Source organism: Megalops cyprinoides, chromosome 2 (assembly GCF_013368585.1).
Source record: "Megalops cyprinoides isolate fMegCyp1 chromosome 2, fMegCyp1.pri, whole genome shotgun sequence".
Lineage (NCBI taxonomy): Eukaryota > Metazoa > Chordata > Actinopteri > Elopiformes > Megalopidae > Megalops > Megalops cyprinoides.
This window is the reverse complement of record NC_050584.1, coordinates 61,380,780-61,393,925: the sequence shown is the minus strand read 5'-3', so window position 1 is coordinate 61,393,925 and position 13,146 is coordinate 61,380,780. Positions and strand designations below refer to the sequence as shown.

The 13,146-nt window shown below is 43.8% G+C and overlaps 1 protein-coding gene across 1 annotated transcript in view; it reads left to right on the top strand.

Moving 5' to 3' along the window:
* LOC118771982 (amyloid beta (A4) precursor protein-binding, family B, member 1 interacting protein) overlaps window positions 1-13,146 on the top strand; it is a 30,567-nt gene that overhangs the window by 14,126 nt on the left and 3,295 nt on the right. Inside the window, exons 6-11 of the mRNA XM_036520196.1 lie at window positions 1,985-2,144; window positions 3,673-3,794; window positions 6,509-6,583; window positions 7,455-7,598; window positions 8,705-8,815; window positions 12,715-12,813. Of these exons, the coding sequence (XP_036376089.1) occupies window positions 1,985-2,144; window positions 3,673-3,794; window positions 6,509-6,583; window positions 7,455-7,598; window positions 8,705-8,815; window positions 12,715-12,813 (711 nt within the window). The remainder of the gene's footprint in view (window positions 1-1,984; window positions 2,145-3,672; window positions 3,795-6,508; window positions 6,584-7,454; window positions 7,599-8,704; window positions 8,816-12,714; window positions 12,814-13,146) is intronic.

Sequence of the window (13,146 nt, the reverse complement as noted above, 5' to 3'; positions counted from 1 at the left end):
TTCTTCATTATGGTAAAAGTTTGACCGCAAGCAATTTTGAGCACAGATTTTGGTTTCTCATCAGAGGCTCGGCGATGGTCACAGCAGACTTCCTCTAAACCCTGGGTTTGGTGAGGGCTTTTCCAGAACAAAGCACAATCGGCTTTACTTAGTTCTGCTGGTCAGAGTGCGTAACAAGACAGTAAAATGACACTGGCCAGTCCAACGTCTGCCAAAATCCACTCTTTTACAGTCACTAGATTTTGTCAATATGTGATGTAACTCAACTGGGAGCTAAAAGCTACTTCTGTTTCTACGGGGGTGGGGCGGCGTGGGGTGTTTGCAACTCTCCCAGCAGATGACATCTGTTTCCTTCTGCCACAGAACAGCGATGATCTCTCACGTTCGTAGACATTTTGGGTAGCAAAAGGCACACGCAGCCACACCTCTAACCAAATTTTAAAAGGGCATCAGGAAGGACAGACTTTAGGTTTCTGGTGGGGGGGGGGGGGGGGGGGTAGGAGGCTAGAGGAGGAGTCATAAAGAGGTGTTGTGCAGCTGGCAAACAGTGTCTGTGTGTCCATCTGTAACATGCATGTAACAGGAACTAGAGTTCATTTGTATTTCATGTGTGGGGTGAGGGGGTGTTGATCAATTGACTAAGAAATAACTAATTCTAACTTTGACAAGCCGTCCAAAGACTGATGACTAGGACAGCGGTCAGGATGTAGCACTCAGAGAAGGCACTCTGTCAAGTTACACACACACACACACACACACACACACACACACACACACACACACAGCATCATAATCACAGATATCTAAATACTGAGTCACTGCTATATCAGTTATCATGAATCTGCAGCTCATGTTTTACTGGACTATCATAAAGCATGGATATCAGTGACGAATGCACAAGAACAGGAAGCAGAACACGCCTTCTCTGTACTGCACCTGGCCAGAGCTGCAATTTCGGTGGTTTGTGGCTCAGTCCACCGTGGCAGATATTTATGTTTCCTGGGGACATCCTCACTGTTGTTTCCGGTGTTGTACAATAATGATATTCAAAATAGTCATGTGTTTAGACAATCACTAACTGCACCCTTTCCAGCCAACTCAAAAGAAGCTGCTGTTTTCTGAAAAAAAAAAAAAAAACCCGTGACACATTTTCTTTCTACCTCACAATGCACATATCATAATTTGCCGATTATATACTGTAAACAGGCTCGGCGCCAGGAGAAATTATAGAGGGGTGCACAAAAAGTCATAAATACTATGACATTGGGATATAAGGAGACAACTGGGGGTGCAGTGAGGTCCGTCTGGGGGTGCAATGCACCCCTAAGCACCCCCATAGCACCGGGCCTGACTGTAAATGTTGCAGATTGATTAATGTTGTGGAGTTTTTTTGCCTGAAAAAGCTTGCACGCACACATCGATAACGTGGTGTGTGTGAGAGTGAATGATCTCCACCCCATGGATCTCCATATTTCCAGCTCTGTTTTGTTCATGATTCCCTCCCAGACGACAGGAAATCCAAGGCTGAGAAAGGCAGGAACTGAGCTGTCTCTCTCTCTCTCTGGGAGCGGGTGCTTCACCATGAGCGCCACCAGGTGGAAAAACAGTCAGGGTAACTGGTGTATGCCCCTGGCCTTCAAATACCTTTTGCTTTCATTACACTACTGTCATTTTGCAGACAGTCTTATCCAGGGTGACGTAGAAAGGTTACAGTTTTACATATCATCCATTCATACAGCTGGATGTTTACTAAGGCAGTTGTGGGTTAAGTACGTTGCCCAAGGATATAGCAGCAGTGCCACAGTGGTGGAAACGAACCAGAAACCTTTCCGTTATGATCCCCACTCCATACTGCTACGCCACACTGCCGCCTTTTACAGTCTCATTACGGTCTCACTGTTGACTAGGAACCAACCGAGACAAGCGCACATCACAACAGGCGTGCGTATTTTGATGGTTCTGTACCATTGTGTTCCTTTCGCAGCTTGTAATTAAGGTCCTAATGAACGACGGCAGCTCAAAGACCCTGATGGTGGATGAGAGGCAGACGGTAAGGGACGTCCTGGACAACCTCTTCGAGAAGACGCACTGCGACTGCGGGGTGGACTGGACTCTGTACGAGACTAACCCGGAGCTGCAGATAGGTGAGGAGCCCGTGGTTTCGCCCCATGCCAGGCAACATGCTGTGTTTGTGCAGAAACGACGGCAGACATATTATCTGGAACATTGGGCGACTACCAGTTATCCCCTGTCACGTGTACAAATCCAGGCCTTATCCAACTGTATGGTTTACTTGGCTATTATAGAGCACCCTCATACACAAGCACTGTAGGTGACCACTAAACTAGTGGCCAAAACCCAGGTTTTTCTGGTATGATATGGTAGAAGCCTAAAGTAATGCATAATGCAGAAGAATTGGTATATGTCAGATTCAAAGTAGCAGCGCACTGACTGAACTGACCTACGGAAAGGAGAAAAATGCTCTCCTCCAGGGAAGATCCCGTCTGTATTTTTGTCTGAGCTGTTGGACATTACTGGGAGGATCATGTGAGCTGCCCGAATGAGGCCGCTTTGCTATTTATGCCCTTGACTCAGAGCCACAAGGGCAGAGCGAGGTGTTACTCCCTTATCCGACGATAGGATCACGTAATACTTAGTCCCGCCCAGTGCACCCACACTGATGTTGCTACGGCGACATATATTTTTGGGATGTGTGGATCGCTTAACGTGAAGGGTGCCCTCTGTAGAACATGCATAGTAACACACCATCAGACGGGGGATTAAAGGTTTTAATTTAGCCCCCCGAGGATATCAAAACACGTCGTCCATTTAATGTCAGTAATAGACTCTGTTGCAGACTGTGGCCCCCAAGCACAGAACAGCCTTTTTAATCAGTGCGAGTGACTTCTAATTGGGAGATGTGGTTTACAAATTCAGCCCCCCCCCCCCCCCGGCAATCCCCAAATTCAGTTTTACAGCAACAGCCTGGGTGGCAGTGTCAGTGGTTTTAGGGTGGCAAATGTTCCCAATGTGTCACACAAGCCTTCCACCGGTTTTTGTGTGGAAGCAATATGCTATTTACATTTTAACAGACTGTTAAAAAAATATTATTACAAAATGTCTGCAAAGCCATAGATTTCAGAGTTAAAAAGAGATTAAAAAGAACCTGTCACTTTAAAGAAGTGTGGTGCTGTGTTAACATTTAACAAGAAAAAAAGTTAATGAAATGTAAGATCCATTGAACTCAGCTGAAGTCATCTGGCTGAGAGTGATACTGATAATATATGATGTCACCATGATGTTGGATAGAACTTTAACACCATATATGGTATGTTGCATGGGCAGATGGACACTATCAGTTATCATATAAATAACAACATGATTTTGGAATAACAGGCATGTTTTCCTATTAATCATTTACTGTTTATCAGGTAATGCACAATTTAGCAGGTATCTCACAATTATTGTGAGATAACCACACTATCAATAACTATGCTATCTGTTTTGGCTAAGCTGTATTTCCACAGATAATTATAATTATAATTAAATATGTTATGAATGGCTGACAATAGAGTGTGCTTTTTAACAGAATTCTTTGAAAGATTTTTTTTTAATGTGAGTCAGATGGAGTTGAATCGTTAATTTACACATAAATGTTAAATTCTTCAACAGAAAGAGGATTTGAAGACCACGAAAATTTGGTAGAGCCTTTGTCTGCATGGACACGAGACAGTGAAAACCAAATTCTCTTTCTCGAGAGAATTGATAAATATGCCGTTTTTAAAAACCCTCAGGTAAGTTTTTTTTTTTACTTCTGTCATGCAATAAGTATTTTCTTGATAATACTTTTCGACAGTAAAGTCCATGTCTGGACTGTTGACCTCAATAGGCGTAGCATATTAAACATACTTGTCCAACAATTGCAAGCTGATTTATTACATTAATAACATTACACAGAAATATAAAACAGCATATGTGTCAGTAAGAAAAGAGAACAAAAGTCCAACGATAGAAAAAGGAAGACTAGGGGATTCTGCACTGTTGGCAATATGCACATGAATTTTTAACAACCAAATGCAATACATATGTGCCAACCTCACAATGTGGTTTTTGTGTTAAAGTTTCAGCACATTAACAAGAAATGAGATGTACAAATATGTAGGCGTTGAATTACATAAAACGTGACAGGGCGAAGTCAGATGTTCACAGCCCAAGGTAACTCACGGGCAGTTCAGCTCACATATTACTGAGCTGGATATTTACCGCAGCAGCTCTGGATCAGCAACGTACCCAAGGGGCAGGACAGCAGTGCCCCATGGCAGAATCAAACCTGCAACCTTCTGCTAATCAGGTTCACTGACCGGCAGCTCAGCACTGCTTAAAAAACAGTCACACTAGGGTATTACATTTAAGAGTGGAGAAAGCTTACAAATGAATTGTGAGTAAAAAGGCTTGAATCTCAACGACCCAGGACCAACTGCAACAATGATCCAACGACAAACTGTAGAGATGCTGGCCTCTTTTTCTTAAGACCCAATGTATATTTTTAAATGGCGACGGCCAAATATTTAAATTCCAGCAGAGTACAAATAATCTGCTCTTGACGTCAAGGTAATCGGTCATATCATGGAGATTGATGACTACGAGTTAGTACATTTCAGCATTTGACAGTCTGATGTTTTTTTTACCAAAGTCAGTTGCGTTCCCACGCGTTCAGGTTCATAACAACTGACCTTAGGAGCAAAGTGAAGGGACGGCTCGTTCATGAGGCAGCAGAGGTTCTGTGCTTTTGACTTCATTTCTTTTGGCCTTCCCTCTGTTTACTCAAATTTATCTTCATTGTATTCCCTGTCAGTGCTATCTGGTTATTGTCTTAATATTCACAGATGTGTGGTGCTCTTGGAATCATAGATCAGCCCACATGTCCTCATAAGAACAATACCAGCCAGCGAAATTAAAAAAAAAAAACATGGATGATAAACACAGCGATATTTTTTTGCATGTTTATTATGACAACTCAGACCTCCATAATTGCAAGGTATTTATGTGATGTGGCAGCTGCTGGCTAGACTCTCTTGCCTCAGATGTTAATCAGGAGAACATGGAAAAATGTGTGGGGGTGACTTCATTCGTAAATACAGCGCGTTACATATTTCCAACAGATCTGTTCAAGGCTGTGCGTTTGATTATTAGTCATCCTGTTAATGGGGGCTGGGTCAGGCGCTCCGCTCTCACGACAGACGTAGCTCTGCAGAAACCCATGGCGGACCCTCTGCGGAGACGGCCGCAGGGGGGTGCAGCAGGGTACTGAGGGCGCCGTGAGGGGTAGCGGTCATATTTGGGGGCAGAGGAGTGAGCACTGTGACCGTGTCAGAGCATAAGACCCGAGAGCAGAGCAGTGAAAATATGAGCGAAAATATGATCAATGAAAATAAGAGTAACATCATGTGGTTAAAAATAATGAGGAGTTGCACTTAGTGTATGCGTATAGCCAGAGTGATTTATAAAGAAAGAACATGATGATGATGAAGATTACTGTTATTATTGTTGATGATGTTATTATTGTTGATTTCATTAGTAATAACAGTAATAGCAGCAGTAGAATTTATATTTATTCAGCAGGCCCCATATCTAGTGCATCTTAAAGAGCAAGGCTCCATTATGTGGTTGTATCATCACACTAGCAGCATCTAGTGCAAAAGGCAGAATGAAAATGGATGAAGACGTGTGTGTAACCACGCAATATTATCATTTAGCCTCAGAGTCATTTTTCCCCCATTTCCCAAAGCCTCAGACATTGTATTTCCTATGGGAGAATGCCCTGCTCTATGTCACTCTAATGCTCTCCCCATTCCTGCAATGCTACTTTCACAAGTGACAACACAGCAACGGAAAAACTCCACGATGTCAACATTCATTCTCCTGAGATACTGCTAATATCAACTGCTGTGCGGTTTGTTTAAATGTCAACATAAAGAAAACGCTAAACGCGAATGAATCCAAAACTCAAACCATATTTACAGCGCAACCTTGTTCCCTGGATCCTGCCAAATTATTGTGATGTATTTATTCGGCAGACACTCCTGTCCCAGGTGATACACAGAGTAAAACAGTAACCTGGACGAATATACAGTTGCAGAAAGAGCAAAAATTCAGCTGTTACAGCGCCAGCACAGCAAATAACTCACCAGAACAGTGTAATTACACCACCACCTGTAATACCACCTCTAGTAAAATTGTACCCTATGTTAAGCTGCTCTGGATAAGAGCATCTGCTGAATGGCAATAATGTAATGCTGTAAAATTGCTAATATTTCCCAAATCAATAAAATACCAGTTTATAGGGAAGTCAATGGTGCGATTTCAAATCTTGGGCTCAGCCAATACTTAGTTTCATATGACAGATCCTAGGCACTCTGCGGTCTGGATGGCTGGTGGCCGTTTCTCTGTGATCCTGCCATGTGACACACTGTGATCCCCCATTTCCTCTCCTCGTCTCACCTCACAGAACTTCTACCTCTGGAAGAAGGACAAGAAGTCCCTCAAGGACATGAAAGACAAAGACAAAGATCTGCTTCTGGAGGTGAGTCGCCCCGCCCGACTGATTCCGAAGGAGCATGGTCATGCTTTCTCCATTTATACCCAGAAAGGAAAGACGACCAAGAGTAGCCCATCAAGCTAAAAGATATTATATCTAAGAGGATTACCTAAAGTTACGCGTGGGTCCACAAATATTTGCTAAGAGCAGCATCCACTTTGGAATGAAGACATTTTCTGCATTTAAAAACTTTATGATTTTAAATATACACATGATTTTAAATGTGTATTTGACAAATATTTTTCCTAAAGGTTTAGTGATGCTCTTGTCCCAAAAATAAATCAGTGGCTGATGGTCTTCCACTATAACAAGTAACAGATTACCATTGCCTGTAAGGCATCCACTACACTGTAAAAACATGGTTCCAAAATGTTTTTATTCTTAACTTGGCGATGGTTCTGCATAGAATTGCTTCAGTCTGAAAAAAAGAACATTTTATTTGTCAATTGGTCCCAGATGATTGATAGAGGGTTCTTTGTGGATGGAAACATTCTACGGCATTATTAAGAAGTGCTGTGTAGCAGTCACTTCTGCAGATGGTTCTTTATCTAACATTTAATGCTTTGTCTAACTCCTTAGAGTTGTATAAGCATTAGTAGAGGGTTCTATATTTGAATCTTCATGATAATGTTCTGTATGGCACAGGTAATACAGGGTACAAAAAAGGTTATACTGTAAGAACAAATAAAAAAAAAAAAACGTTTTTTTGGTGCTAGCTATGTAGAATTCTTTTTTAAGTGTGTAATTGAATCTGATTGACAGTATTATCAGAACATAAACAACAGGAGAAAGTCTTCAGTGTGCATAACCAGGCCTCCGTCACTGCAACACCTGCCTGCTGTTTCTCCGAACCCAGGAGAACTTCTGCGGGTCCTCCATCATTGTGCCAGACCTGGAGGGGCCTCTTTACCTCAAGGAGGACGGGAAGCGGTCCTGGAAGCAGCGTTACTTTCTCCTGCGGGCTTCTGGGATTTATTACGTCCCCAAAGGAAAGAGCAAGGTGAGAGATGACATTCCTGGGGCCCTCCCGAAATAAACAAACAAATACACCTCCACCTTCAAAGGATAAAGGATTCTGTCCAGGAAGAGCAAAGAGCTCCGTCCAGCAATCTGCCCTCGTTCAAGTTACCCTGCGATCAGAATTACCCCACTGTGACCCAGTCACTTGTGCAAATATTAGCTTATTGTCAGCTCAGACCATTCTGTAACTGTCTAGAGACCTTGTGCTCTGAGACCAAAAAAAACTGATGTTTACATATGGCTATGACTTTAAACCTGACCCTGTCCTACTGAGGTACCTAAAAATAACTCAAAAGCTGGAAGCCCACACCACCTTGTAATTTCCCTATAGAGCTTACCTTTCGGCAGCTCTGTGTTGAAGAGGGCTGCATTCAAATAGCTTCCTTATTCTAGCTGTACTGGCAGTCAATAGCAGCTATGTTTCCGTTTGGATGAGTTTATGGGGCTTTATGAAGGTTGTAGGAGTGAGTCCACAGTATCGGAAAATGCAAAATGACTTGCATAAATACGCACCAAGGAGGATGGAAACATTGGCATTTCTGAGAAAATGTAACCCCAACTCTATTAAAAAAATAAAATACTCTTGTCCAACTGGTCAAGGTTATCATTAATGTGAAGATGTGGGGCTCAACTGGTTCTCCATTTTACCTAACAATTTTTATAGAAGCATCTGCCCTAGAGGGTTTTGTGGTCCAAGACCATTTTTCTTTGCTGCTCTAATGCAGGCATCCTGTGCTAATACAGAGCATAATACATCATTCTCAAGTGCATATATCACTTGCTGGGTTTAATTTGCTTGCACTGTGTGGCCTTATGCAGTGAGTTGCCTGTTTCCCCTTTAAGGTTTTCGAGGGCAAATTGATTCAAAGTACGAAACCATGGATCACAAGATATCAGAAGCAAAGTGGGGCCCTCCCATTTCCTCCCTTTTACCTCCCCGCTCTTTGTAAGAAGTACCAAGAAAGGTCCCAGCGCGTCTCTCTGTGGCACGTGTTGTCATGGCGATGGCCACTCGGCTTAGCTCAGGCCTGTGCGCGACCCTTGGCGCCCTCGACGTCTAACCGAACCCCCCCTCCTCTTTCACAGACGTCACGTGACCTGGCCTGCTTCGTCCAGTTCGACAACGTCAACGTCTACTACGGCAAGGACTACAAGCACAAATACAAGGCGCCCACCGAGTTCTGCTTCGTTCTCAAGGTAAGAGTGGGTCTCCCCTTTTTATCGCCCTGAGCAGCGCAAAGATCCACTGCTTTACGGCCCAGCTGGCCGACAAACACCGGTTAGAGCTCACGTCTGCCGACCTTCATCTAATTGGCCAGTTTTAAGCGCAACACCTTGAGACTCTCCCAAAATGAACAATGATCACGCAGACACAGTTCAAGATACTGTCTTGGGTGGCTCCTCTCTTTGTTTCGAAGCCAAAAAGCCACAGATGCTGCAAGTATGCGCAGTGGGTGCATTATGCAAAAAGTAAAAATAGTGCATGTTCATCACCAGGCCCCACCTATACTGTCAAGCACAATGAGTTGATTTTCTTTAGGGGGTTTCTAAGGATGTCTAATAAAATGCACACAGTATACTCATTAACGTAACCCAAATATCAATAATGTTTGCAGCTGCACTTAAACATAGCTAAGAGCTGTTAAAACCTCCCTTTGGTGTGCCTGTGAGGAAACAAGATAAGTGTTTAAAAAAAATATCTAAGATCGCAAATCTGTGGGCCAGATGTGAAGATGGGGGTTTTTACATGACGTTGATGACAGAGGTCCTGGCGCCTTCAGCGTGGTAATGAGGCTGAACACACTTCCGTAGCTCACTACGTGGCCACGACAATCTACCGACCACACCCGCTGCCCACTGGCAAAACTTCACCACATGGTCACTTCACCGCATGCTTGTGGCCCGGAGCACACCTCCTCAGTCAGCCAAGAAGTCCAAAGACAGGCTCTCACAATCTACCAGCTGCACTGATGAGTGGACCCTCTTTCCTGAGCTCAGTTTCTACCTTACTACACATCTCTGAACAGAGGCCACTGAAGACACATAAAGACACTATAATGATGTTTGTGCTGCTTTCATAAACACATATTGTAAAGCAGTGTAGCTACCTGCAGTGTACACAGCGGTTAAATCTTTGGACACATGGTCCCAGGTCATGTGACATTGTCATAAGACCATGCCTTGAGCTCTTTAATGACTGACATCAACACTGATATTGTTACTGACTAAGCATTACAAAATGTTTAAGGTACAGCTCTGTATGGGTAAATTAGACTGCATGTGAACAAGGGCAGAACCTTCACAACAAACGGTTAATATGAAAGCATTGGTTACAGCATTTCTCTGATAGCCTCACTTACCAGGCTTGCATATTTGACCTTATGGTAATTAATTACACATGCCTAATAAGTGAGGCTACGTCCAAGGTGCAATACTGCATTTGTATCTACTGTAATTCTGTCTGCGGATAAGACCGAAAGTGGAACCAAGACCATTATAACACCAGCATTGTTACCAAAACATTATTACAGCATGTCTAAGGTACTATATCTGTATAGACAACTGCGCTGGAAGGAGACCAAGAGTAGGCTCATTTTTAGAGAGCTAGGCCTGAGTCAGAGGCCAGACTAATATTAGCAGCGAAGCGGCGGCCTTGGGGTCAAAACGCAAGACAAAGCACAGATCTGCTGATCTCAGCGCAGCGGCCATTTGAGGGGCCGTTTTGACTACGCGGCCTCTTTTAATTTTAGAAGCCCATTTGTGAGGTAGATCTATAGCTGACCTGTAATCAAATCAAGTCACTGGTTTGATAAAGACTGTGCTGTTCTCTGATTACATTAATCAGTCAATGAGAGTGAAGTTTGTGCACACGTATGATCTTTACTGATACGAATGCAGAGACAGGAGAACGTCACACAACAAGGCTGAAACCTAATGGTGATGGTAACTGTGGTTGGCACTGTAGACACCGGCTTTGCTGGTCTGCGATCTGTAAGCAGTCTCACCAGGCCCTATCCGCGGGGGGGTGGGGTTGCTGGTGGTGATCTGCGACGAGCCGTGCACCGAATCGCAGTTTCAGAGAGCCGTCAGTTGGTAGTTATTACGGGAGAGCATGCAAGCATTTGCACTTTGAGGTTGCAGTTAACACATTTTTAAAGCCTTTCGTCCAGGGCTTCTTGAGCGTGGCGATTCAAGCGAACCTTCCGTGCCTAACTGCAGAGAATGTTTTCGTCGAAGTGAGAGCAAAGCAAAAATAAAGTCCGCACTGAAAAACATATGTGCTTCAACAGACAAGTTAATTTCAGATTTCAGGAACTGAACCATTACCGCAGTTTTGGTTAAAAAAAAAAAACTGTCTGCCAAAGTGAATTTTTAGATATACATTTTTTCACAAGATAAGAAACCACTGAGACCTTTTTTTTTTAACTGAATCTACATTCTCCTGCTCTTCAACAGGCATCTAATGAGATTCCGGATGAGATCCGGAACTGACAGCCAAATTTTCTTTTCTGTCACTCATTTGTTTGTTGTTGATGCTTAAAATGACTTATTTTCACACTGACTATGAGGCTCTGCCAGGCACAGTATATCAGCCCACTTAAATCCCGCAGTTTTTTTTTTTGGGGGGGGGGGGGGGGGGCGTGAGATCAGCTTTCCTGGTTTGAGTCATCTGGCTTGCAGCGTCCCCCTCCACACTCCTCAGCTTTGCCCTGTCATCATTATACCTGATGAGCTGTGCCTCGGCTTATCTGAGAGAAAGGGAATTGGTTTGCGCCGTCGGTGGATTTTTAACGGGATGTGAAACTTTTTCCCTTCTTCTACTTCTTCTTCTTCTTCTTCTTTTTATTTTCCTTTTGCGCCTGTCTTGGAAACTCTTGAATCAGCAAACTCATTATTCTGAGCCGGTTACGGAGTCGTGGCCAAAAAGCTTATAGCAGTAGGGAGACCAAATTGCCCTTTAGTGAAAGATCTTCCCCCCTCTATGTGAAAACGAGAGCACAAAGAGTCCTGGCCGGCTAGACAGAGATGAAATGACCTCAGTTTAGTTATACTGTGTTCCAGCGGATTATGAAAGCTCTCCTACATCTTAGGTCTCAGTAGTATAAGGGTGTATGTGAATGAGGGACAGGATTCTGACAGTATCTCTATATGAACATAAATGGAACATATGCACCTTTGATAATTCAGAAGGATGTATTATTGTAACAACAGACACTATATGTGAATGCCAAACAGGACATAAAATTAGAAGATTATTTCAAGGTTTGTGCTTCTGCAGCCCTAGAAACATTTATGAAGTCACATACCGATTAACTGCAGTCAACGACATAAAAAAATCAAAACGGCATTTGACATCACCTCTGTTATTTGCATCTGCCACGGCCATTATGACACGATGCACACCAAGCATCTCCTTACCCAGTTCAAGGAATAATATGTGTTTACATGAGAGGGAGGGAGTAAACCAAGATGGTTGCACATTAAGAGGTGGTGAGAGGGATATGACTTTACCTGGGAACTGTAAACACATTGCACCCTCTGGTGTCCTTGCGGGGAACTGCGGTACTCTCGTCTGAGGAGGGGATCATGGGAGCCAATCGTGTTGTCAGCGGAGAACAATGTTCTGCCGATGTAGTTCCACCGCTCTGATGCGAGCGTGAAAAAGACGCGGCACGACCTCACGCGGCAGCGCCGGAGACTGCGGGGTGATCACGGAAACACACCCAAGTCCTGTCACCTAGCCAGCCATAGGATCCCTTTGGGCTCCCTCTGTGCTGTTTGTAAAACACATGAGCAGTTACTGATCAACACCAGCTGGCCTACACCCCCCCCAAAACTGCTACAATCCCAAAACACACACACACACACACACACACACTCAGAGCTGCTCTACACATGATGATTCCCGGCACAAGGAAATCATTTATACAAGCAACCCAGACACGGGATATCTGCCACTCTCAAAGGCATAAGATGTAGACTCGTGCTTCAGCCACCTCACAGTTACGTTATAACAGAACTCTTCCAGATGTCGCGCTGTCTTGGGTTACACGTCCTCAGCGCGGCCTGGCTGACGTCATACTCTCTGCCCCCAGCACCCCCAGATTCAGAAGGAGTCGCAGTATATCAAGTACCTGTGCTGTGACGATGCCTGGACCATGACCCTGTGGGTGACCGGAATCCGCATCGCCAAGGTGAGCCCCGCCCCAAATGCAATCACTACCACCAACAAAAACTGCGGGAATCATGGGATAAAAACAGCCAATGATGAACTGATGTTGGGGCAGCAGTGTAGCATAGCGGTAAGAAGTAGTGCTTGTAACCAAAAGGTTGCTGGTTTGATTCCCTGCTGGAGCACTGCTGCTGTATCCTTGGGCAATGTACTCCACCCAATAAACAGCCTCAGTAAATATCCAGCTGTATAAATGGATAACATAAAAATTTTAACCTATGTAAGTTGTTCTACATATGAGTGTCTGCTAAATAAGAATAATGTAATGTAATGAGATGAACTGATGCCAACTGAT